The following is a 27,016-nucleotide window of genomic DNA, read 5'->3' as shown; positions in this document are numbered from 1 at the left end:
AAATATTGAGCCATTTTATTTTTGTTGTTTTCCTTCCAGCTTTGAACGATATGCACAGCTTCAAAAGTCCGTTATCGCACTAATGGCAAAGTATCTGCTCAGTTCTTCAGATGCACGAGGTTGCACCTTATAGCATAGGGAAAACGCAGGGGCCACCGGGTAAGTAACGTGCAGCATGAAATGAAAAGCAACAGAAAAAGTTTCAGATGTATTTGTATATATAGCCAAATGCCCACAAATCGGTTCGTATGAAGAGCGTTAGTTTGAAGAATTTTTTCGCTAGGCTGCTTGTGGAAGCAATCGCTTCTTTGTAACCTTGGCTTCGATCGAAGTGAAGTTCCGACAAGGCCAGCTGCCCAAAAAGAGCAGCTTCATTAACACCGTGCTGTCGGATTCGTTTCTGCCCTTTCTGATAAATTACGCTATAGGAATGCATCAGAGATTTCAGATAGGACGGCAAGATTACTATGCTATAGGAATGCATTAAGATTTCAGAAAGGACGGCAAAATTTCCTAACTTCGCTAATCATGTTACCACCTTTGTTGTAGGATTTCAGTGATGTATTGAAGTATCGATGACACAGTACCGAGTATCTGTACTGAAAATCGATTCTGTATCTTGTATTAATATTGGAAATACAATTTTTTCAGTATATCGAGTATCGGCATCAGATACTTTTATGAAGTATCTTGCCCAACCTTGGCACCCAAGCTGCTGATGTCACCAACAAACAGAAAGCCAACAGCATAAGCACAAAGAGCTATCGCTCGCCCTTCAGTTTTGCCACCACTGCGAATTTTTGGAGCAGTGTTGCTATGACATCTCTTAGTGTGTAGGGACGCCCTGATACGAATGTGAAAAATAGTCCCTGTCGCACTATTCTTACCCCAAAAACAGGCAACCATTGCCCAGTCTTTCTTCACCAAATAAATTTACTTCAATGCAAATGGCTGCTGTCGGTTTGTTGGGAGTCATTCAATAACCTGAATGTTTTTCATAGCATTGAAATTCACACTAAAGAGGTTTCACTGTCAACAGCATCTCTACTTTGTGACGCTAATGGGCTGTTATAACTGTGCTCTGAAAGACAATATCCTGAACAGAAAAAAATACAGGATCTAGACCGCCATTTTGTGACGCTACATAGAGGCGGTGCACATACTCTCTGACACTATTCAAATGCAAAATGGATGCCCTTTTTCTATTAGTATTGGGCAGAACAATCAGTTTTCACACAAACGACTTGACAATGCTGAAGATGAAACTGTGCAATTTTATTTTATCATTGGCTTATTTTAAAAACAAACATTTCAATATCAATATTCCATAATCAACTGCTTCAACTTCCAAAAGACGAGTCGTCACTTTCCAGGTGACGTGGTGGCGTTGTGGCAGCAGAAACGCTAGACTGAGAGAGAATGTACGAAAACAGTGACAGTAAATAAGCTTTCAGGTCTTAAAGAAAGCAATAACACTGTGCACAAGTTAATTATATGCTGCTGAAATTCCAGAATTCCTGCAGGCTTGCTAATGTCATGTTCTCCATGGATACAGGGAAAATTTGACATATATCATTGTCAGAACCGAGCAAAATATAGGATTTTTGGAGTTATTTCAAGCAAATTTCCTCAGCCCAGGCAATCTCGCGAAATCACACAAAACATTTTGCACCGGTCAATTCAATACTTCTTATAAGTTTTTTTGGTGGTCCCTATTATTGGTCTCCGTGTTTTCAAAAACATGCTAGAATGTTTTTTGGCGCATCTTTAATCGAATACTTAAACAACAAAATGCACATATGAATGAAGATTACAAATACTCTCAATATAAAGCACCAGAAACTTGACACTATTGAACTGTTTTAAGGAGAAATTCGATTTAGACAGAGCAACCAGCTTGCACAGCTGCTCAAAGTGCACATTTTCTATCACATTCACAAAAAAAAAAATAATAATAATAAGAATTGTGTGGTAGAACAGTGCATACTCTGTGACTTCCTGTATAAATTAGGCAGTAGAAGTGACGCATTATTTACAAATTTTGAAAAATAAGAATATGCATCATAACGCATGCAGGGCCTTAAAAGGCTTGAGAACGTTATGAAAATCCAAGCACACATATTGAGTACAATGCCAAATGACAGCGCAGTTGTGTCTCAATACTTACAGCTCCTTGTGCTGTGCCCTCTCCTCCGGAAGACTTTCTTTCTTCTGCTACTGATCGGGCAGGGGCATGGCGAAGCCAAGACATCACTGATTTCTCTACCTCTTTCAGCGTTGCCGTAGCATCGCCAGAGTGTTCATAACTAGTCAGTGTACCTGTATATAAAACAAGAAAGGCATAAGATTTCAACATCAAGACAAGATCTAGCTCAGTTCTGAGTAGAGGTGTGCACGGGTCAGAATCCAGAGCCCGCGCCTCGGCCTGCCCCTACACTACCAACAGGAGGCCCAGCCTGACACTGAAAGATCCTGAGCTAGGCCAAGCCCGATCTGGCCAAACCTGCTACAATCACAGCTAAAGGGATGATACAGCAATAAAATCAGGATGAGTTGTTATAGGTCTTCTAAGGAGGAACATGGGTCTTAAAATTGGTTTTGTTATTTATTACCCAGATTTTATGAAACCTCACAGACTTGTTCAGTTTTTTCTTGTCTCCTCAAACAATAGACGAAAAAATGCTCATCAGAAATTTCTTAATATACAGGTAGATACTATAAAGTGTAAGGAGTGCAATATTAGAAGCAGTTTTGAGCTAATAATAGCGATTTAGCAACCCACAGAACTTCGCTTTCACAGGCATGGCAACTGTGTAAGGATTTCAAGATAAGATATAAAAGTTTTACAAGTGAAAATAAAAAATGTGCTTCCAACATTGCATTCCTTACACTTTACAGTATCTACCTGTATATTAAAAATTAATTTCTAATGAGCATTTTTTCCCATTGTTTGAGCAGACAATAGCAGTAATTCTTTAATACCTTTAAACTAATTGCCCTAGAAGAGAAATGTTTGCATATTTGAAACCAGCATAAAACACTGAACAATTCTGTGAGGTTTCATCAAATCTGGGCAGTAAATAACGAAGCCAGTTTTAAGACCCATTTCCCCCCTTAAATACACAGCTCTCATGTCTAAGATGACCAATTTATGAAATATATAAAGCACATGGCTTATAAGCCATTCCAGCTTAGCGAAAATAGCAAGTTTTGGATAGGCAGCTTCTTAGCACCCCCAAAACAGCGCTACCTTAAGCTCTAAACTAGAGGTTGATTCTCCGCCATGTATAGTCGGTCTCTCGTTAACCCCGTGCCTTTCTTGCGTCCTTTCGAGTGTGTGTTGCACAACACCGACAAGGTGCCAACACTGCCTGGGCCGAACAACAAGAGGCCACCCAAGTATGGTGGATGCTTTCACCAGGCGATACAGTCAAATCTCGTCACTACGAACACTACATAAACAAATTTTTCAAATTAATGAATTTTTTTTAAATACCCAACAGATTTCCTATGTTTTCAATTAAAAATACTTCAGAATTACAAATTTCAATATGTGTATTCTCGTCACACGGCTACCCCAATGCAAACTGATCAGCGTCCCCCGCCGAAGTGTTCTCTTGGCGTGTTATTTAAATATGTTAATGATTGTCTCATTTCATTTTGGTGCCAGCTCCTGCCTAGACAGCAACCATTTGCATTTTTTGAACGCGCGCATCGGATGTCTTGCTCACGGTGGTTATCAGACGCCAGCCGTGTGCATATCTGGGTGAGCTGCCGGCTGCATATCCGGATGCCGTTTTTGTTTGTGATGTTTTCGGGAGTTAGATTAGATTGGATTCTTGGACTCGTTGCGGATGGCAGTGTTTCCTGGGTGAGGCACGTGCTAAGGGTCGGGAGCATGCATGTGCGGCGTGGTAGAGGGGTAGGGGGGCACTTTTTTTGGTGTGGCGCAGAAATTTTAAAATAGCAAGTTAGTAGGGGGAGGGGGGGTGGGGGGGGGGGGGGCCTTCCTCAGTATTTTACAGTAGTGCCTATGACTTTTTATGTCCCTTGAACTTAATCATGCAGACTTCAGGAACAGCTTGTTTTGTTTGCCATCAGTCAACTGTGGCCTTTGAAATGGTCTAACTGGTCACTTCTTGCAGTGCCAGGTTGGTGCATGTTAGGCACGCACTAAAGCACATGAATGAGTAAATAATACTTACTGCACATGAGCTTGCATAAATTGAGCTTGCAGAATTTTTGCTTTCCTTTGGCTCCGTACCAGCTGTACTCAGCAGCAAGAGAAGATGAAAAAACGGATCGCAGTACACGGCACGTCCGCTCTCTCGTATTATTACCACCTTGTATAGCAATGTGATTCATCTATGGAAACAAAAAACTCCAAGTAAGGGCAATATTCTGATTTTAAAAAAAAGGAACAGTCAGTGCAATTAAATTTCAATGATGTGCATCAAAAAGGAATAGCTCTGCCTCAATCTGGCTTGGATTAAGACAAAATTTCAGAGACGATCAGCTGGTAGAACAGTCTAAATAGAACAAATACATAATACAGAATAAAACAAATGGATCAAAATATGTAACGGCCATTATATACATATCATCACACTTGCATAGACAGATAGTCAAAAACAGACTTCAGCTGGCTAGCTCCCTTGGGAGCAATGTCAGTACCCCAACTGGGGTTAAAGATTAGCATGGTAATGTACAATTCAGTTACCATTCGACGCCTTGCTTCCTCACTGGTACTCAGGTCTCTGTCATACGCTTCAAAAGCACGTCTTGAAGTAAATGGCAACTTTGGCAGGTCTCCTGATTCAAATAGTGGGACCTTGGTGTCATTCTTCACGAGTGCAGCAAACAACTTGGAATGATTCTGTTGGGTCTTTTTTATGTCATTCAATGTAGACAAGATCTCTTCAATGTATCCTGAAATGGCAGTTAAGATTTAGGACGTCATATAGAGATAACAAAAGCCGGAAAACTTTATTCACACCAATTAGGGGTCACTGCATTCGCCTTAAACATCAAAATGTCATGCAGATTAGAAAGAGTGCTTTCACGGCAGGGACTCTGTCAGCCAAACCAACGCCATGGTACCCACTTTGGGAACCTCATGGGGAGAGCGCGATTTTTGAAAATGCAAAGCCTTCTCAAATTTATAGCATTAAAAAGGCCACAACCACTTTGGCTTGAGTTGGCTGAGGTTAGCTGCTTAGCCAATGATGTCGATGTCGTTAGTGCAGCTGTTGATGGTGAAGCTGGCAAACCATGGATTCCACAGGGAGTTTTTTTAAAAAAACTAGTTTTGCATGGCCCAGAAAATTTTTGGTGGAGGTCTAAGGCAGAGCTCGTACAATCACAAAGTATAGCCGAAGTTTGTGAGTCTCCTGAGCGATTCAGGAGAGTCGGCAGCTGTGATATGGAGGCTTTTTAATATACACTGACATTGCATAACACGTGGGTATTTTTACATATTGCTTCCACCGAAATACGGCTGCCATGGCCAGGACTGAACGCATCAACTTGCAACCAGCAACTAAATGCCAAAGCAACACAGTCATCAAGGTAGGGATGGCAATAACTAAGGTTTGTCAGCATAAAAACAAATACAGTCAAACCCACTTATAACAATATGGAAGTACCATGAAAGTATTATTGTTATAACCGATAATTTCTGTAACCAGGTTAAGCCAAAAAGAAAAAGAGAAAACATCACAAACGAGGAAGTTTAACGAGAGAAAAGTACCTTACACTTTTACCCTTTCCCAGGCAGAAACCTGTAATCATTGAGCTTTCACTGTGTCATGGCAATCATGTCGACATCTCTCTGGAAGGCACCTAACAAGTATCCGAGTGAAAGATTTTAGCACTGATGATGTCCCAGTACGAACTTTATCATTCTTAGTACTTCTTGATGTGTTTTGGCAGGCATGGTCACTGTACACTCAAACCTCGTCATTTCAAAGTCCTTAGAACCTACAAAAATGTTCGAATTGACCGGGTTTTTGAATTAACCTAACACACTGCAATAAAAATCTAGCCCAGGGAAAAAATTTCATTGCGAGAACACGCTAGGTGTGCCCCCATCATCCTTGCATCCACAAGCACGTGGTCAGCTGCGATCATGACGCCGCCTTTTTAGCGTCGTTCGCTCAAGAAGAAGAGGTTTGCTGCTTTTCACACACGTGCCAATAATTTTGGAACAATGGTCGAGCCCGCCCCAGTCGCAGCGCGATAAAGCGAACCTACTGACAACAAGCTTGCGAGCAGAGCAAGGGCCATCCTGTCAAGGGCGCTGGCACTCAGCCAAGTGGCCCCCACACCCCATACACGTGCCCACCGTAGGGGCTGACACCAAAAGATAAACACACTCTAATGCCTTCACTGAACCACACCTTGGCACCCTTCCAAGAAATGCGCTGCGAACTGCGGCGATGGCAGCGTGAAACAAAGAAGCGCGCCACGCCAACACCCATTCCCCCACCTCAAGTTTTTCGCAGCATAAGTGTGGCTAAATTTACATTAAAAATTACGAGACTGCTGAAATTCCTTATGAATTATCTGGGATTTCGAATCTAGCGAGTTCAAATAATCGAGGTTCGACTGTATTTGCGAATCCTTTTTTCTGTTAGGGTTGGTGCTTAGCGACCTGCTTTAATTGTTATAACCGATAATCTAACATGAGAGCATTACTATATGCAGTTTATTTTATGACAGTAGGCATGATAAAGCTGATGGTGACGCAGTTGCTCATTGTTATATCCAATATATATTGTTCAAAATGGTATTGTTGTAAGTGGGTTTGACTGTACAGGCTTTCAGCAACGTAAAGTGAATAGGTATTACAAACGTTACAACAGAAGGGAGACATAATCTTTAACATTACTGCGCACTACACTAGCTGGCGCCACTTTGTACTTAAGCAAACGGTACTGACAGGAAGCAGCGAAACAAAAGAAAACAAGCTAAAACAACTGGAATTCATTCAGAGGCGCTGTACTCCTCCAACGGACCTTTTTCCATACCTGCACATGAGTAAAAAGTGCAGTCTTGTTCTCTTTTATGTCATTGCTGTTTGTTCAAGCACGAGGTCTAAAAATTCATAAAGTTTTCCACACTTTTGAAGTCACGTGCAGTGCAAAACAATGCTTAGTACCAAAGCTACCCACCGGGCAAATCGGGATGTGCTTGAGGCTGCAAGGGCACTAACAGAGACTTGTCGTCCTGATCAGTGGATATATCTGAAATGGAAAAATATTGATTTTAGTAGGAAATTCAGGCTTTATGCGACGTTAGCACAGCAAAATAATGTTCTCAACTGCACACTAGGCCAAAAGTGGCAGAAGCTATGGAAAAGTGGATGCCAGCCCGATTGTAAATAAACAAAGTGTACGTAGATTCCCCACTAACAAGGAAGCACTGGACCAAGTGCACATTTGTCAATTGGCAAGCATCTGTGGAGCAACTTGGCATTTCAGGCTAGCTCCCTGAAGGTCAATGCCTGATTAGTTTTATATCAAATATTCAAGGCTCTAGTGCTTAGTGCATTTGTTATAACTCTCACCCTTGTCATACTGGTCCATAATGAAATACTTAGAATGAAATTATTAGAATATTTGGCAAAGCGATGTCATAAAATAACATTCCAGTCAAGCTAGAAAATTTAGTTCCACTTTTAGCAGGCACATTTTGCTTAATGAGCGATCACTTCGGCAGCGCAATGACATAGGGCAAAAGAATGCTTCTTTCAGATATGATTCGCACAGCAAAAGCACACAAAAACTTTTTAGTAGCAACATTAGACCTTAAAGCTATAAAACTGTGCATAAGAACATTCAGCTCAGCTGAACAGAGACTACCAGATAATTAAGCCGAGACAAGTATGAAACACAACCAACAGCCAAAGACAATGCAGAGTGGTGTAATTTGCCAATTATACTTTGCATATATATACCAATACTGCGAAACGGCTATTAAAAAAGTAAAATTAACGAGTTTCAGTGCACCAGCATACTCATTTTGAAAGATAATTTCTTCTTTTCTCCTGAAGCACCAGCGCCCAAGGCTTTGGGCATCAAAGTATCACTTAAAATTTGAGACAGCTTGCAAATGACACCAATGACAGGTGACACTCGCTCAAAGTACACCCCACCTTGCCTACCACAAAAGTGAAAACATTCTTTGTCATAATTTTTGTACCCTAAAAGAATGAAATCACCCCATTCTGGAAAATAAACTATCACAAAATAGCAGCGGCAGTTCTCAAGAGCAACTGCTAACTGATACTGAAAAACATGGCATAAAATGCTATAATAAATAATCCCTTAATTCGAATGCACACACATTAGCAAACAGTTGGTAACACTTCTACTCAGTTTAACACAGCTGCACTCAAGAAGCAGCAAGAAATAGCAGCTCTCGACTGACTCAACAAAAAGCAAGTGCTATTCATCATAACCAAACACAGCAAAAACCACCAGAGTTTGAACACATAAAAAGGATACTTTGACACTAGAAACACATGCAACTACTTGAGTGGAGTCTACTCAAAAACAGATGAAAATGCACGTGAAGAAATGCAAACGTTAATGTGTTCTTGTCTTTTCCCAGGCTAACAGCGTGCAAGCCGCGCCCAAGCCAACACTTACCAAACCAAACATGCTACAGCTAATCCTGGTTTCAATAGATGCTAACATGAACATGAAACTAGTTGACTTCTGTTCAAGCTGCGTTGTTGGCTGATAGCGAAGTTGTACAAAGTGTGCCGTTTTTTTCTCAATTGCATCACACTGACATCAGCATCCAGGCAACGACTTTTAGAGTGTGGTACAATCAGACAAGAGAGTGGTAGAGAAATTATGCACAGGAGAAAAATGAATACCTGAAAACAATTTCCTTTCACCCTTGTAAACTCATACAAGGATACAGACTTAATAGTCCTATTTTGAGCCCCACAATGCAATTACAGCACAGCATAACCATGATTCTTTTGGCACTCTAACACTCTACTCAGCAAGTTGTGTCCCAAGTTTATTCTTCAAGGCCGGGACAGTCGTCACAAAACTTGAAGGCAAGCTAGATGGTGCAATACAACTTGATAAAAGGTAGTAGCACACAGGAAGACACACACACCCAAGAATGAACGACACAGGACACGCGCTATCCAGTGTCGATCTTTCTCAGTTGTGTGTGTGTCTTCCTGTGTGCTGTAAATGTTTTTTTTTCGTCAAATGGCAGTCATGTAAAACGAAAAAAGAAACTTCAGCGCTGTCCTTCCAAAGGTCCAGGTTCTTCCACCACAGCATACGCATGTGGGCAACGGCTGCAAAAATTAAAAAATAAGTGAGTACATATATAATTCAAATAAAATGCAGGACCACAGCCCTAATAATGCTACAGCCTGGCAGCATATAAGAGATTTAAAACAAAAAGCTCGCTGAATCTTACTTCTGGGAGACACATGGTCTCTGGTTTAGAATGGCCATTGCAACAAACAGAATATATGTAGAACTTGTCAGTGCTTTTAAAAATTTTTATGGCTAAAAAAAGTCCTGCTTATGCTAACTTTTTCTGTTTTGTTAATTTCGCTTGCAGAACACACATACTAACCAACCGCATGAACAGATTTTTCACTGCAGAATCTCCCATGACTCAGTTACTAGATAACACACAGCAATAAACTGATCCCAAATCTTTTGTATCTATATGTACTAAATGTGAAGATACTATACAGCCCAATGAACATAAACAGGTCTACCACAAAGCTTAGTATGCAGCGACCTACACAGTTGGCTTCAATGCAGAAAAGTGCTTTCCATGAACCTCCTGAAAGATATGACCACCTTTGCAAACATTTCTGTGCACTCCTTCAAAACGCAGTCTTAAAACCACTTGCTACTAAGGTGGCTATCAAAACTTGTCAGTGCGGAAAAGTACACTACGTACAAATCAAAGCCAAAAGCATGCATCAGCATCTCCTACAAATGCTTCAATCCTGAGGAAATAGGAACATGAGTCAGTGACTTCCCGACATGCAGCATAGCAGCTTCCATACTCTGCACAAACAAACTCCAACAGAAAACTACACACTACCAGGATGGCCACATTAAAATCACAGCAAGAGGCTCACACAAAATGTACTAGAAGCAAACACCATTGAAAAGTTTCCTGGCTACAAAAAGCAAAGAAAAGAGTGAACACTCAATAACTAGGGCCCAAATTTAAACAAAACCTGGAACAATGCAGTAAGCTAGCACCCACTCTTGGTCAGCAACCCAAAAGAGCTTATTGACAATGGATCAGAATGATAAAGCACACATACATCCTGTAGATTATAACACAAGTAATATTGAAATTTCGGTTTGACTTTACATTCACATATATATACAAGTACTGCAATGAAAGCTCAATGTAAAACAGCATTATAAAACCCTGCTGATGAGAAGTGAGACGGGTGCATGGAACACCCAATTTTCTTTTCTGGCAATGTCACACTTGAAAATGAAGTTGACGTGCCATTGCAAACATTTTGAGGCAACATGATGCATAAACTAACTGTTTAACACATGAAACAAACTGAATGCAATGTGTCTTATTGCAGGCATTCATTAACTGCAGTTTGGCAGAACAGTTACCGTTACCACTGTAGTGATATGCCCCTCTGCTAAAGTTGTGTTTGTCTAGCAGTTATAAAACTAAGCGCACGAAATTATTCCACTCAATAACGAGGTAAATATCTTGCAAAACGATTTGCGGCGGAAAAACATCCAAAATGACATTCTTCCAGCTAAAAAGAAAAAAAAAAAAACAGACAACGTAACAGCACACCAGTCAACTAGGTTACGCACAAACAGTACTCCCGTGGCGGGGGTTCTCCTGTCATTCATATCGTCGTGAAGACTTTACAAATGGGCGCACAACAGCGATAAAAGCCGAAGAAACCCTGCAGCCGCGCTTGCGACAGTTTCTGCAAAAAAAAAAAAAAAAAAAAAAATGCGGGTAATTTCGAGCGCCATCAACTGTCACAAGAAGTCGAGTGGCGTATCAACCACACAGCTTGCACACATTTAAGGGAGGAAATATCAAATCAACGACAGCACTGGCACACCAATTGGAGTCGTTGCTCGCAGTCAAAGCAGCACTTAACGTCGAACTTGGAACTTCGCCATATGAAACCGCCGAATTTGGAACTTCGCTAAATGAAACCGCAGACCACATCCAGCGCACTTCTCGCCACTGTGCACTTGCCAACCACTCTCACAACCCAGCACTTATGCCGCAATTTAGTTCGGCAAGTGAAAGTAGCGATCCAAAGCAACTATTCTATGCACTAGAAAAATGATCGGTAACAATTAATTATAGCGAAAAACGCTATGAAGCAGACGTGCATGCGCGCGTCCGGCACCGCCACGCCAACTTCCTCTGGCACATCCGCAAATGGCGCCTAGAAGCACCTATGCTAAAGGCACTAGAGGTATCAAGACGTGTGCGCATCGGAGGCAGAACCCCAGTGACGCTGCCTCGAATATCATTATCATCATCACTAGTATAGATTTGTGCGAAAGCGGCTGTGCTTCTGGTTTAGCAGCTGGCACAGAGTTAGGAAAAATTAAAAGCACGTTAAGTATTTTAACTGGGTTGGTTTTGGGGATGAGGAAAGACCGAAAAGTCAAAGCAGCAGTACCTGTCTCCTCTTGTCGTCGGTTCGAATCCCTGTCGCGAACTAGCCTCCAACTTGAATAGCAGATGGATGCTAGATGTGAAGCAAAGTAATATGACACCGCACTAAACGCTGTAAAACAAACGGCATCGTCGCAATTTTGATGCGAAATCCGCATAGTCGCACAGGTCGCTCGCACATTTTAGCAGCAAGTTTTTATAACTCGCGAATACAACAGTGCATACACACACACACACACACACACACACACACACACACACACACACACACACACACACACACACACACACACACACACACACACACATACACACACGCACGAACGCGCACACACACACACACACACACACACATACATACATACATACATACATACATACATACATACATACATACATACATACATACATACATACATACATACATACATACATACATACATACATACATACATACATACAATTTTGCCGCGCTGTCCCATTAAAGGACTATAGACACTACATTTTTGAATTCGCGTTTTATCTTCTGTAATGATGAGTAAGACATTACTGTACATGAATCGCCTCATGACATTCGCCTATAGCCGCCAAATAATTGCTAATCGAATTTTTTTTCTCCCCAGTTTCGGTTTCAACAGTCTAACCCTAACGATGGCTGTGAAATCAGTCGTCTAGGTCACGTGAAGGATGAATAAAACAGCGATATAATCGTTCCTGTGTTGTTTTAATTCACCAGAACATTAAAGCCAGCCTTTCTCAAGAACAGTAATAACAAATGGTGAAAAGACAGTGATTATATTGCTGTTTTTTCATGCCGCGCGTGACCTACCTAGACTTGATTGTGACGTCACGGCTATCTCTCGACTGCTGAAAGCAAAACCGAAACTGGCGAGAAAAAAAATTCAACTAAAACTTATTTAGCAGTCGTAAGCAAAAACAGCGTCGTGATCCATATACAGGAATGTCTTAAGCATCATCAACAAAAAGAAGAATGAAGAATGCCAACAAAATAAGTCGTATTATCGAGTTTCTACAGCATCGCGGGCTTGTACAGATCAGCAACAGCTAGTTTGATCATCCACTATAACTAGTCAATTTGAGAACTTGCCAGTATTCGTTGTACTGCCTGCAATATGAAACAGAAAATACAGCCAGCCTAGAGGGATTGATGGCTCAATTGCCAGGACCTAATTTACTTTCAGCACGGAGGAACATTTACTGCACGGAAGCATTTTTAAGTAAAATTTTTAGATCATTTGATGTGGCCGTTTTTACGTATCGCAATACTGTAATCAGTGAGCATGAGGAGCAACTACATGCTGACAAAACTTAAGAACCAGAAACTTAAGTAATCTCAACCAGGCAGTACCGGACAGATTTACTACTGCGCACAATACTTTTCAGTTTTCACACAAAAAAAAGTTGCAGGGACGTTCTGTATGCCCCACTAACGATGTCAGTGCACATTAAAGAACCTCAGGTGGTCGAAATTTCCGGAGCCCTCCACTATGGCGTCTCTCATAGCCTGAGTCGCTTTGGGAAGTTAAACCCCACAGACGAACCAACCAACCACTAACGATAGCGTTTATGCACTATTAACCTGAACTGATGCAAATTCCAGCAACACTATCATCAGGAGTTCATAAGACTTCATTAAACGATGCTTTTCATCAAACGATGCATTGCTCAGAGTGTAAATTGCAATAAATTATAACAAAAAAGCACAACACAACATATAGGCTCATTTTATCAAGTTGCAACATTTTAGCAGAGCACTCGCTAACAGGACGATTTCACTGAGAGATGTTTCATTGCTTTGGTTTCGGTAATTTTCCATGCCAAATGAAAATTATAAATCCTGGTTTCTTAGCCGTTACAGTGTGATGATTCTTACACTCAGATGAAAGAGCACGGTAACGTATGATACATAATATGTATCAAATGGTGACGAAGGCATGAAAAACATTTTCCCCCAAAAAACAAGCTGAAAAAGCACCTGTCAGAATGATTTGATAAGCCACAATTTCTTTTAGAAGAAATATGGAAAGGTAGAGCCCACTTCCGGTCATGTGACATATGACCAGCTGGTAATTAAAATGGGCAAACATAATTTAAAGGATGCTTAAAGACAGTATATGGTCCGACCTTTCCTCTTGCACTGCAACTGACTCCCTGAGAGAGTGACTATTTAAGTGATGCTTGACTTCACTTATGTGCTTTTGCTCTGTGCATGAATTTGAACATTGATTGAATAGTATTTTTCTGATGTACTAGTAGTCAACTTCAGGAAACTATAAATTGTTAATTGTGAGTTTAACATGCCGAACAGACAGGTGGATTACGACAAATACTTTGTTGGTGGATTTTGAGATGCGAGGTTCTTTAATGTTCACCGTCATCACATAGCACAATCATTTTCGCATTCCTTCTCGATAGAAGTATGGCTGCAACAGCAGTGATTCAAATGCATATCTCAGTGAGTAAGCCAGAAGCAATGTAGTCAGCATAGGCATGTGCAGGGTTCTACAGAAGGGGAAGCTAAGTTTCACCGCAGCCCTCCCACCCCACTCCTTGGGGGCCCCTACAGCCAAAACACAGCATGAAGATAAGAAATGGCTATAAAACATTCAGTTTGATGTGGTGGAACAGCAACGCATACAAAATATTTTGCACTTAAGAAAAAAATAACAAGCTTCTCCATGGAAGCAGAATTGAAATGCACTCGATGAGTCTGGGCTTTCCGGAGCAAAATGTGGCTTGGAATGCAAAGCGACTCCTCCGCCATCATTATAGTAAAAAAATGTGCATGGCCATAACCCTGCACTTTTAAAAACAGCGGCACAAGTCCGGGAGAGTGAAGGTATGAGGGCAAACTTTGCACCCCCCTCCCCCTCACTACACACGCCTATGGTAGTCAGTAGCACAGTAAACGTGAAGATCTGGTCTCCATAACAGCACTAATACATGCTTCCAACATGATGAGCAGCATGTATGCCACTTATATGTAATGTAACATAGCATGCACATGCATGTTTTCCTTTTTTAACCCTTAAAATTCCGTAGTGTGCCTTCAAATAATAAATTATAAGCTTTAAAAGGCTCTTTATTAGTCCCTTAACACATCTTCAAGCCAGATATTGTATGAACGTGTACAAAGAAATTACAGCTATAAGAATACTCTTCCCTGTGGGTTCAGAGGGGTGTCTTACCTCTAGTGGATTTTTGCAAAGTAGAGAACAGCGCACAGGTGAACATTGCACATGAACCCGTGATCCCTGACCTGTTGTCATCTTTGGCACTCAAGTAGTATCCCAGCACTTCAATGAAATACTGCTTTTAGGGAAATTCGGCTTCTTCCCCACTTTTTGAGGGTTGTCTTGTACAAATAGCATCTGAATATTTCCTACTAGTGCAGCCGCTCACTAGCTGTCTTCATAGCTTGATCAGAAAGCGAAGGTGATCATCAAAACCAATATTTGATAGTCACTGTAGCAAATAGCTCTTTACAAGAATTCAGTTGAGAATGATGTAAATAACTTTCGAGACTTTCGGTTCACACCAATACTTTCAAAGCTAGTAACAGTGGTCTGGTTCCTGCAAATAATGTATGTAGTTGGTAATAGCCACAGGGGATTTGGGGTACAATTTTAGGTCAAACACTTGGTTCTTTTTTGAGACAGACACTGTATGTAAAAAATTAAGGCAGCTGTCTTGATATTTCGAGCTAGTAACAACAGCCATTAGCTTTTCAATATTGTCTTCATTACCTGTTCACTGGTCTATATTATGAGGGAGTGAAAAAAAACCTCTAAAGTCAGTTCTGCCGTGAAACACCCATTCATTTAGGCAGAAAAAGGTAAGCAAATCGCTTCAGATTTTACAAAAAGCCCACAGGGAAATACATTTTCAAGTGATACTTCTGGATCAAACTGTATTCATTTCACGTGAAAGCCAAAGCAAGGCACTAAAACACTATCGTACATTAGAAGAAACTTCAAGGTATCAACTGCATATAATTTATTTACTTTCCTGACACCACATGGCTCAGCATTTGTAATTTACTTTCCTGGTGGCGAAATATGCGCGCAAGAACACTCGGAAGGGGAAAATGGTGCAATGTTTTAGAAAACCTCAAGCAGTATCAAGCAGATTACAGAGAAACTGTTTACAATTGTTTGTTGTATTTATAAAGTGCACTTACTTCCTCTGGAATTCTGTACAGGAATGTGTTAAATTGCACCAGTAGGAATGCATTTTAACACATGAAGCAACCTTAATAATATCCAAATCACATATCAAAATGTTTAATCATGATATGCCATGGTTGCATATGGTGAGAGGGACAAAAGTGTTCTGTTGATTCTACAATGTTGGTGTCACTATTGTATAGCTTGTAAATTAAGTTCACCACTCCAGCAAAGTACACATCAGCATGACAGGTCTCACCGACACCAAAAGACAATATGTGTCAGTCTGTGCACTTCAAACGTAATCCTCCTGTTCTCACCAACTTTCTCTCTTTCCCAACAAATATTATATTCGAAATAATGCAAAGGTCAATTTTATTGCAGATGACAAAACACCATAATGAGCGCAAAGAACAAACAGAATACATACAAAACCTTCAAACAGCAAAGATCATAAAATGAATTCGTGAATCAACCTATGTCCTGCAAAATTTTGACAAAGTGCAACCTCAAACGCCACTCCAGAACTTCTCAATACAAGTTCTGTAAGTGCGGACAAGCACACATAGAATATATGGGCACTTAACTGCTCTTGTAAAGCTTTTAAAAGTGTTCCAGATGTGATTAACACACCAAGCATAAGGGTGGGTGCCACAATAAAATGCTACTTCAAGAATACAACCAAAATGTGTCATCTAAGCTACACTGTTCTTAGAAAAGAGGTCAGACATGCTGGGCACACAACTCGTAAATACGGAAATTTCACAAACATGTGGGTCAATATGATAAAACGCTGTCTTTTTATCTTTTGCATAAATGATGGCCTAACTATACTTGGGGCCTAAAATGAAAACAATTGACAGCAACGATTATGATACTCTGTAATATGAGATTTAAGAGCAGCTCCTTGATGCAAAAAACGAATTCTTTATTGTCAGCAGAATGATCGGTATCCTATCTGCCAATGGAACAGTCCCCAGTGCTCCCAGTCAAGCAGCATCACTTAGAAGCCAATCCATAGAAATTATATGAAGATGAACTGCGGTGTGATTTCTGCGGCTTCAACTCGAAGAGCAACTGCAAGCAGCAAATCAGAAAAGTTTTATGAAAATGAAAACTTCTCAATGAATCTGTGGCTTATTAAACACCATGTTTCTGAACCCAAAAAGAGACAATTAAAATCTATATGTTCTGTTTTTTTTTTTCTCTCTCTTTTACTGCACTATTTTAATAGATATTTTTCCCAGCTTGCAACAAAACTTAGGGGGGGGACACTTGCGCTTTGCTTTTAAAGGGAAGACACAATAGCATTAACAAATTCCTCATAATTGCTATGCTGCAGTTCTTCAAACTCTCTCAGACGTGAATGAGCAGTATGAGCATAGACGGTTGCCCAAAGCCGAGCAGAGCCTTGTGCCTCAGGTGGGCCATTGCCAAATGTGAAAGGGTGGCTCCCTGAGCAATCCTATAGTTGCCTGTCGGTTAGGCCTAGGATGACGTTTGTGCTCAAGCCAGCAACTGGCACCTGAGAGCCATACTCTAAACAACCCATTTCTCTTTGGAAACAATGCTAGAGCACAAACTTGGAAAGCATACTACACAACCAGAGCTTCCTAATTCTAGTAAGCCCAAAAACAAAATTGTGAAGCACTGTCAAAGTACACGCACTCAGAATGTGCAAGATGGAAATACAGGTTGGCCACCACTGGTTCTTTACCAAAAAAAATGATGTTTTGTGTGCCATTATTACAATATCAACGATGCACGTGATGCTTGCTACAGATGCTCTCCTTTCAGATGGAAAGCCAGTGCATTTTGAGTGCATGTACCCTGCACTCAGGCCCAGCATGATTCTTATGTAAAGATGTTATATCAGCATATAAACAAACTGGAAAATGCAACAACTGGTTTAACACTGAGAAACAAAGAAGCTTGCCATTACGAAAGTTGGAATAAGACACCAAAGCTTCATGAAATAATGTGCATTTCCTTTTTGTGGGCTGTCAAATCGGTCTTCTGTAGAAACGCCTGTTCACACAAGTTACATTTGAACGGTTTCAGACCTTTATGAGTTTTCAAATGCCTCTGAAGGTTGCCAACAGCTAAAAAGTCATAAGACACGGGTGGCACACAGGCTTCTAACCTGTGTGGGTGCAGTAATGCTTATCCAGGTTGTCCTGACTTACAAAGCTGTTCCCGCAATAGTCACACTTGTATGAACGGTCACTGGAGTGGCTACGGAGATGTCTCTGTAATAGGCATGCTGTTTTGAACCCCTTATTGCAAAACTGGCACTGGTGAGGACATTCATCAGTGTGCAAAAGGAGATGTTTCTTTAGGTGGCCTGTTCGTCTGAACCTCTTAATTAGAACACAAATGGCACTGGTGCGAGCGTTCGCCAGTGTGGGAGTGGATGTGAACCACCAGATGACTATTTGATTGTAAGACTTTGCTGCAATAGGTACACTGATGCAGCTTCCTAGATGAACCAGAATCATCCGCTGTAGCACAGCTGCCTGTAGTGGATGCTCCACACTGCAAATTTTCCACGGGAGTCATGCTATGCTTGTGGTGTGTAGTGGCCATGCCTGCATCATAAAATCGAGAATAATACGCTGTCAATAAAATGTGGTACCCACTATTTCACAGCTAGTCACCTGCAATGGCCATTAATAATGAGATGCACGAAGCAATTTTATGCAAAACCTGTGGCAATATATTACTGGCCAGCTCACTGCACGAAGCAATTTTATGCAAAAACTGTGACAATATATTACTGGCCAGCTCACTTGGTAAATCTAAAAAACAAGTTTTGAAACTTATGCTTAATATATACAGCGAAAATTGACGTAATTGCCCAATAACTGCATATTCACCATCATGTCTACTTCAACACACTAAGGAAATTTTTTTTTTGTTATTTCATACCACAAGCAAGCTTGAAAGGACATACCCGATGCAAAGGACAAAAAGACAGCAGAGAACGCAAACATTAGTAAACCCTTGATCAGAGTCATTCAGTTCAGTTCAGTTCAGTCGTTCAGTCGTGTCCGACTCTTCGTGACCCTATTGACCATGTCACGCCACGCTTTCCGGTCTCTCACTATCTTCCTAACATCACATAACTTCATCTGCAGTGCATCGAGGATGCCATCTAACCATCGCGTTCGCTGCCTACCCCTTCTCCGGCAACCCTCAACCTTCCCCAACATCAAATCTTTCTCCAGCGACTCTTCTCTTCTCATCAGGTGACCAAAGTAGCTGAGCTTTAACTTTAGAATTTGACCCTCCAATGAGCAGTCAGGGTTTATGGTCGACAATATTGACTGATTTGATCTTCTGGCAGTCCAAGGAACTCTCAAGAGTCTTCACCAGCACCACAATTCAAACACGTCAATTCTTCGGCGGTCAGCCTTTTTCACAGTCCAACTCTCGCATCCATACATCACAACTGGAAAGACCATAGCACGAGTTATACGGATCTTGGTTGGCAGACTAATGTCTCTGCTCTTTACTAGGCGGTCAAGGCTAACCATTGCTCTCTTTCCCAGAAGCAGGCGTCTCCTAATTTCATGGCTGCAGTCTCCTTCCGAGGTAATCTTGGAGCCCAAGAAGAGAAAATCTGTCACAGCTTCCACTTCTTGTCCATTGATGCTCCAGGACTTGATAGGGCATGATCTTTGTCTTTTTAATGTTCAGTTTAAGCCCAAACTTCTCACTCTCTTCTTGTACGCGCATCAGAAGTCTCTTGAGTTCCGCTTCACTTTCTGCCATTAAAGTGGTATCATCCGCATATCTAAGGTTGTTGATACGTTTTCCAGCAATCTTCACTCCAGCTGAAGACTCGTCCAGACCGGCCTTCCTCATGATGCACTCTGCATATAGGTTAAATAGGCAGGGCGACAGTATGCAGCCTTGCCTCACTCCTTTCTCAATCGGAAACCAATCAGTAAGACCATGCCCAGTTCTGACTGTGGCCTCTTGCCCTTCATACAGGTTCCTGAAGAGACAGATGAGGTGAATTGGAACTCCCATCTCTTGGAGAGCTTGCCACAATCTGCTGTGATCTACGCAGTCAAACGCTTTCGCATAATCAATAAAGCAGAAGTAGATGGGTTTCTGGAACTCTCTTGCTTTTTCCATGATCCAGCGAAGGTTGGCAACTTGGTCTCTAGTTCCTCTGCCCTTGCGAAACCCAGCTTGCACTTCCGGAAGCTCCCGATCCACATACTGCTGCAGCCTACCTTGGAGGATTTTCAACATCACCTTGCTAGCATGCGAAATAAGTGCGATCGTGCGGTAGTTGGAACAATCCTTGGCACTGCCTTTCTTTGGAATGGGGATGTAAACTGACCTCCTCCAATCCTGTGGCCACTGCAGGGTTGTCCAAATCTTCTGACATAATGTATGCAGAATGTTAACAGCGTCATGGTTGAGGTTTTGAAGCAACTCAGCTGGAATGCTATCAATTCCGCTAGCTTTGTTCTTAGCAAGGCTGGCTAAGGCCCATTCAACTTCACTCTTCAGGATGCCCGGCTCGAGATCAGTTATCACAACCGTCTTATGTTGGGTTTGCACAATCGGGTCCTTCTTGTACAGTTCTTCTGTGTATTCCTGCCACCTCTTCTTTATCTCTGCGGCTTCAGTGAGGTCCTTGCCTCGTTTGTCCTTTATCACGCCCATCTTAGAGTCATTACTAGGTTTCATATTTACCAGTATTCTCTTTCATTACTGCCTGCTTATTTTCCTGCTTTTGCAGTAAAATGGTGTCTTTAAATATGAGTTTTCTGCATCAAACTATCTAAAGGCAAAGGATTTGGTTAAGAAATGCCAAAGCATGATAGCCTCCAACTCAACAGACAGGACAGACAGGAGCTATGAAAGCTAATCAACCAGTGCAAATTGTCTGACGTAAGAAAGTGTAATATGGAGATAATCGAACATGATAATCAAACAGCCCAAAATACGGTCAAGAGGAAACAATGCATAGGCAAAAATCAGATGTATGCACTGAGAGGAGAGGGTAATGTCATAACTAATATGGATAAGATAGTCAAAGGTATACACTGATTCATAATGTAGCCAAAGCAGTCAGGATAATAATGAGAATGGCAGTAGTGCAGGGCAACCGGAATTTCCACCAGCAAAGAATAATGAAGTGGAGAAAACTTAAAAAGCTATGAAAAGAAGAAAAGCAGCTGGGAAGGATCAGGTAACTGCAGATTTGTTAAAGCACGGGGAGGGATATACTAGTAGTTAGTTGGTTTGTATATGGGGTTCAACATAGCAAAGCAACTCAGGCAATGACAGATGCTGTAGTGCAGGGCTTTGGAAATTTCGACCACATGGGGTTCTCTAACATGCGTTGACCCTGTACAGCACATGGGCATCTTGCTTTTTGCCTCCATTGAAAAGCGGCGGCTGCGGCTTTGATTCAACCCACATCCTAGGGCGCATTCTTAATCCATAAAGATGGGGATGCCAGACACTCAAAAAATTATAGACCAATCAGCATACTATCCGTTACCTACAAGTTATTTACTAAGGTAATCAATCGCAAAAAGAATAAGGGCAACCTTACACTTAAACTAAGGATCAGGCAGGCTTTCGTAAAGGCTACTCTGCTATAGATCATTTCCATGCTATCAACCATGTGACATAAAAATGTTGGAAATACAACCAACCCGTACATAGAGCACTCATTATGAGAAAGCATTTGACTCAATAGAAAAGGAATACAAACTAAGAGACCTAAAAATTAATATGCAGAAGAGTAAAGTAATATTCAAACACTTCGAAAAGGAACAGCACTTTGCCATAGGTTGCAAGGAGCTGTAAGCAATTAGGAAATATGTCTGCTTAGGGCAGGTAATAACCACAGATCCAGACCACAAAAGGGAAATGACTAGAAGAATCAAATTGGTCTGGAGCGCATTTAACAAGTACTACTATGAGATCATGAATGGCAAGATACCAATATCGCTAAAGGGGAAAGTATATAAGAGCTGGATCGTACCCATACGCACTTATGGAGCAGAAATGTAGGGGCAACAAAAAGAGTTGTTTAAATTGAGGACCATGCACAGAGCTATGGAAAAAAAAATTACAGATGGAGGGTTAGGAGATAGAAAGCATGCTGAATGGGTAAGAGAACAAACGCAGGTTAATAGCATTCTAGTCGAAATTAAGAAGAAATGTGCATGTACAGGACATGCAATGGAAAAGCAATATAACCAGTCATCTCTAAGGGTGACAGGGTGACAAACTGGATTCTAAGGGAAGGTAAGCATAGCAGGGAGAGTAAAACTAGGCGGGCATATGTAATTGGAAATTTTTCGGGGATCAAGTGGGTGCAGCTGGAACAGGACTTGGTTATTTGGAAGGATGTGAAAGAATTCTTTATCCTGCAGTGGTTGCAGTGTTGATGATCACGACTGCATCGGTCTCGAAGGCACGTTAAAGATGTACCGACTTGACTGTCAAGTTGTTCTGATGCTCTCTTAATATATATCACTTAGATAGAGGGAAGTCTACGTAGCTGAAACTGCAAGTCAGTAGAATGGAGTGTACTTCTGATGCCAGCTACACGAGGCAAACTTCCTGGTGCCTAACGACAAAAAATGAAGAAATATTCGAAGTAGGTGCAATTAGGAATCCACTGCCGAGACTGACCATGAAAGCAGACAGCAGAAAGATACGAGAGCATTTAAGCACATGACGTTATTAAACCTGACAATGATGTGAAGTAATTGTGCTATGATAGTGGCCTTCATTTCATCAATTAATTTCACACAGTTCCACTAAATATTAGCTGAACTGTATTCGAGAGCGTTCTCCATTTCTATTGTATGCCATGACATTTGTAGTCGCTCTGCTGAACTAGCTCAATCATTTACGCTAGTGATAAAAACAGTGCGACAGAAAAATAAGACTGTTTTAATATGCATACGTCCTGTGTCTGTAGAACCAGAGTGGTCCGGCATCTGTTCCATCTCTTGCTGTTGCAAAACTGGAGTATGCTCAATATATGTGGAGGCTGAGTGGTATGTCAATAGCTCCATCTCCTCCTGTTTCATAGCAGGCCTGTCCATACACCGTCCAACTTGCAAAAGAGAAGAAAAGAAAGAAGAGGAGGGAAATAAGAGATAAAAAGTGAACCATGTAAGAAGTTCATACACAGCTAACCACTATTACAAGATAAAGCATTCCACGAAAGCCACAGTGGTACGTAGCATGCTGGTGCAGCTAAGTGCCTACCTGTGAGTGCTGTGAAGCTTCGAGTAAGGAACATAATAAGCAGCTCGTTACGCACTACTCAAAGTTAAAATGTTCTCCCCACATTGTGCACTTAAAATCATGTACAACAGAACCTCGTTGATATGCTCCCAGGATATATTATTTCCCGTTTCATACATTCAAAATTGCGGGCAGTAAAAAATCTACTATAGAATTACAATTTTTCTCAGGGTTAATACGTTCCTGCATTCCCAGTTTCCCGATTACTATGTTCGAAAGCTCAAGAAACTGTGGTCGTAGAATTCGTTTTGCGATCGACCAGACACATGCTAACAAGCGCGCACGACATGAAAAATTGATCAGCGGCGCTCACCCGCCATAGTTGCTTTCCTGCAGTGCCAAGGTGCAGAGTAGCGAAGCATCAAAGAAGACCAACTAGCCAACATTCGATGCGCCCAATCTCGCGGAAACATGACCATGAGGAAAAATGAGGTGGCTTCCTGGCGGTGCTTTAGGGGCATAGAGGTGAGCCATCTAATAATGACAACTATTCACTTGCATACAAGCGAGCCGGTTCTAAGGGACGCAGCATGACAAAAAGCACAGTAACAGTACATCATCACGATGGCTTCACCACATGTCACTAGTGTAGGGAAGCGAAGCAACCAAGGAAGTAATCCCAGCTTAACATTGCCTTCTATGAGCAGTGTTTGTTACTAAACCTCTTCCGCGCTTAGGACAGCGTAAATACGGACTGAATTCCGTGACAGCTAAGAAAGGATCTGTTCATATTTTATGTCTATATGTTAACCAACACTTCTCTCAATATTAAATGCCTTTGTACCTCATTCCACGGTTTTTTTCAAAATCAGATAGTTAGGATCATACGTTTTTCCAGATAATATGTTGTTTTTCCACATTACTGTTATTTTCACAGCCGCAGGACTTATAGCAGAGAATGTTGGGGACTTATATATTACATGCATTCAAATGCAATATTACAAAAATGAGCAGTCCGTATGCATAACAAATAGCACAGTAAACTGATACAGATCCACTCCATTTTTTCCTGACCAAGATATGACACCATTTTTTTCTATGCAGGATTATAAACTAGACTGTCTGTTTATAACGCACATATCAAATTATGACACCATACAACAGTCATTACTTCAAGCTATTCACCTTGGCAAACAAAAATTTTTCTCACCTTTCATTTTAACCTTGCAGTTCCTAACAATGTTTACTGGAAAAGAACATTTGTTCTTCGGCTGTTATTTGGAATGACTATCTTAGACAGGTCACTCTTAAAATGCTGCAAAAGTTCTTCCAAAGAAATGAATATTTAACTCCATTAAAGAGCAATTAGTTCCTTAAATGTATATCACGGTTGTTATACGTCTTTAGCCACTGGTTTATGGGGTTTAACGTTCCAAAGTGACTAAGACTATGAAAGACGCCGTAGTGAATCGCTTTGGAAATTTAAACCACTAGGGGTTCTTTAATCCGCACTGACATCACACAGCACACGGATGCCTCACTTTTCACCTCCATCGAAAAGTGGCCGCCACGGCCGGGATTCAATCCCAGTCAAGCGCCCTAACCACTGCCCCCCAGTGGTGGGGCGATCTTTAAATATACTTTGTAATTTGTTGGGTCTTCTGCTAAGATGTGTCGCTACATTTATTTGCACTAATTGCATCTTTTTAGAAGCCCATAAGCCAAGAGCCCATACGATTCACATCTCTTTTCTTTTTTTAAAGTACGTAAATTAATCTGAACCTATGCATATCGCCTGCAGGCCCAAATTATGATTCAGTAGAGAAAAATATTTTGTATTTATAGACAATTGTAAGGACCATACCGGGATGGCAAAAAATTGCCAGGCAACCCTATGTCCAGTTAGTGCTCGGTCATGTCAGCTGCCAACTCTGCCTACCAGCACCATACTTGTGATTTCTCGTTCACAATGCCGATGCCAGATTTTCGGTGAACATTAATAGTGCTATCACATTAATATGACCTTCATTTGATTATTTATGCTAATTCTGTGCAGTTTCCATATTATATCTATATCATGACTGCAGACTATTTTCAAGGCCTCAAATATACTTTTTCTGATTTATATTTCTGTCATAGCAAGTATGCAAAATTAAAGAAATTACGCTCGTAAAAAGAAAAGGCAAACAAAAATTCTTATCAACCAGCACTGTTCCAGAACTATAAAAACACAAAGCCACCCAAAGAACAAAACTAATTCCATCCCAGGGTGACAAGGGTGGACAAGAACCACTGAAGGCACGGTGGGCGTCATTGTTCATAGGGTGGTTTCTTGAGGCATGACTGAGAGATTAAGGTGGTGTGCACTGTGGTCCTTCTACTTTCGTTGTTCACAGAGGTAAGCAAAACCTACGTTTCTGAGAATCACACTCCAAGAAGAGTACTATATTCATATGTACAGTCTTTGTCAAAAGTATACGGCCCAAGGATTTTTGTTCTAAGCTCAGTAACGAGGCTAGTAAAGCAACTAGCATTCGAAATCTCACAGATGAAAAATCTCTCCCTCATTTTCCTCTAGTCTACATTCATATTCCAGTATTGCTGCTAGTAGCCACGTTACAATGCTTAGAAGCGAACCTTTTGGGCTGTATACTTTTGACAAAGACTGTACATATGCTAGCAGCAGGGACACATTGGCTATTTTTCTTGAAAGCATTATGCTTCATTTAGAAAACTTGAAACATTATGAGGAAGAAGCTAAATTAAGCTCGCACTATGCTTTACCAAACGAGCTTAAAAGCTCTGCACACAGTCACACTGCTTTTCGTACACTCTAACCACACTCGAATGACTATTTCAACTTGTTAGCTCAGCCTCAAACAAAAATTCTAAACAATCCTCATCGAAGTGTTCATGCTATTAGGTTCAGCATGTCAACTTCCAAATCACTGAATCACTGAATTCTAGAAAATGACCTGATATTAAAGTTAACCTAAAGGCCATATATAGGTCCAAATTTTGAACGTGCACATTCATGACACAAAAATCTCCAGTGGTGAAGATCACGTTAAAAGGAAAAGCGTATTTTAATGAACATACTGCCGGTAGAACCAGGCTGGTCCGGCAACTGTACCATCTCTTCCTGTTGTGCAACTGGTGTGTCCTCAACATCTGCAGAAGCAGGCTGGTCGGGGAATGGTTCAATCAATTCCTGCTTTCCAGCTGGTGTGTTCATGTTCCATCCAACATGCAGAGAACAAACAAGAAAAATCCAAGACACAGATGAGGTGTGTGGAAAGCGTATACATTGCTACAAAATACAATAAACTTGTGAATGATATGCTGATAGAGCTACGTCCCTCTTGCAAATGCTGAAGCTTGAAATTAGAGTTGTCATAGCTAGAACAGGCCATAAAGCGAAATGTCAGTACGGCTTAACTGGTTTATATTGAAAATGTGGTGCGTTAATGCATATTTAGTGTGGATCCGAGAGCATAATTTGCAATGCCATGCACTTCAAATTCTTGATCACAGAGCAGTTTTTTAAGTACACATATCGCAAGTTTGAACTGTGTGGCAGAATAAGAAATAATTTATTTCATCAGAAATAAATAGATATTTTTGTTCCCAGGTAAACACATTACTACTTTAGTGGTACGTCCCATACTAGGCCTCAACCTGAATGATTACGCAAGTGACAAATGAACAAGCCCCAACCCCATACTTTCCACTTGTTTGATCCAGACTATGGGACAGATGAAAGGCTATGGGAGACCTTAAACCAAGTATATCAATGTGAAAATTAGACCCGCACTTCACAAGATCCTAGTTACCAGAATCACTTCTGGCTGACATATAACATCATAACCGAGAGACACACTCAAGACAACTCAATAACAACAAATCGAACA

At 41.0% G+C, this 27,016-nt stretch overlaps 2 protein-coding genes across 7 annotated transcripts in view; both read right to left on the bottom strand.

Annotated features, from left to right (window-relative positions):
- Positions 1-1,254: 1,254 nt before the first annotated feature.
- LOC146181865 (uncharacterized) lies at positions 1,255-17,300 on the bottom strand. Its single transcript, XM_084575854.1, has 7 exons — positions 17,232-17,300; positions 10,851-10,878; positions 7,173-7,244; positions 4,721-4,929; positions 4,206-4,365; positions 2,168-2,319; positions 1,255-1,409 (listed from the first exon to the last, which is right to left on the bottom strand). The coding sequence occupies exons 1-7, from the start codon at positions 17,298-17,300 to the stop codon at positions 1,341-1,343; spliced, it is 759 nt and encodes a 252-aa protein (XP_084431980.1). The 3' UTR covers positions 1,255-1,340.
- LOC146181864 (uncharacterized) overlaps positions 15,298-27,016 on the bottom strand; it is a 29,788-nt gene continuing 18,069 nt past the window's right edge. For 2 of the 6 annotated variants that reach the window (XM_084576879.1, XM_084576880.1), the window contains exons 5-7: positions 26,205-26,327; positions 22,819-22,971; positions 15,299-18,457 (exon numbers count right to left, since the gene is read on the bottom strand). In XM_084576879.1, coding sequence (XP_084433005.1) covers positions 18,231-18,457; positions 22,819-22,971; positions 26,205-26,327 — 503 coding nt within the window. In that variant the 3' untranslated portion in view covers positions 15,299-18,230. Of the gene's footprint in view, positions 18,458-22,818; positions 22,972-26,204; positions 26,328-27,016 lie in introns of all 6 variants that reach the window. The other 4 variants (XM_084576878.1, XR_014700302.1, XM_084576881.1 and 1 more) reach the window with 4 other exon arrangements.

This window comes from Amblyomma maculatum, chromosome 8 (assembly GCF_055883805.1).
Source record: "Amblyomma maculatum isolate TAMU_Amacu chromosome 8, ASM5588380v1, whole genome shotgun sequence".
In the NCBI taxonomy this organism is placed as follows: domain Eukaryota; kingdom Metazoa; phylum Arthropoda; class Arachnida; order Ixodida; family Ixodidae; genus Amblyomma; species Amblyomma maculatum.
This window is presented reverse-complemented; position numbering and strand designations above follow the sequence as displayed.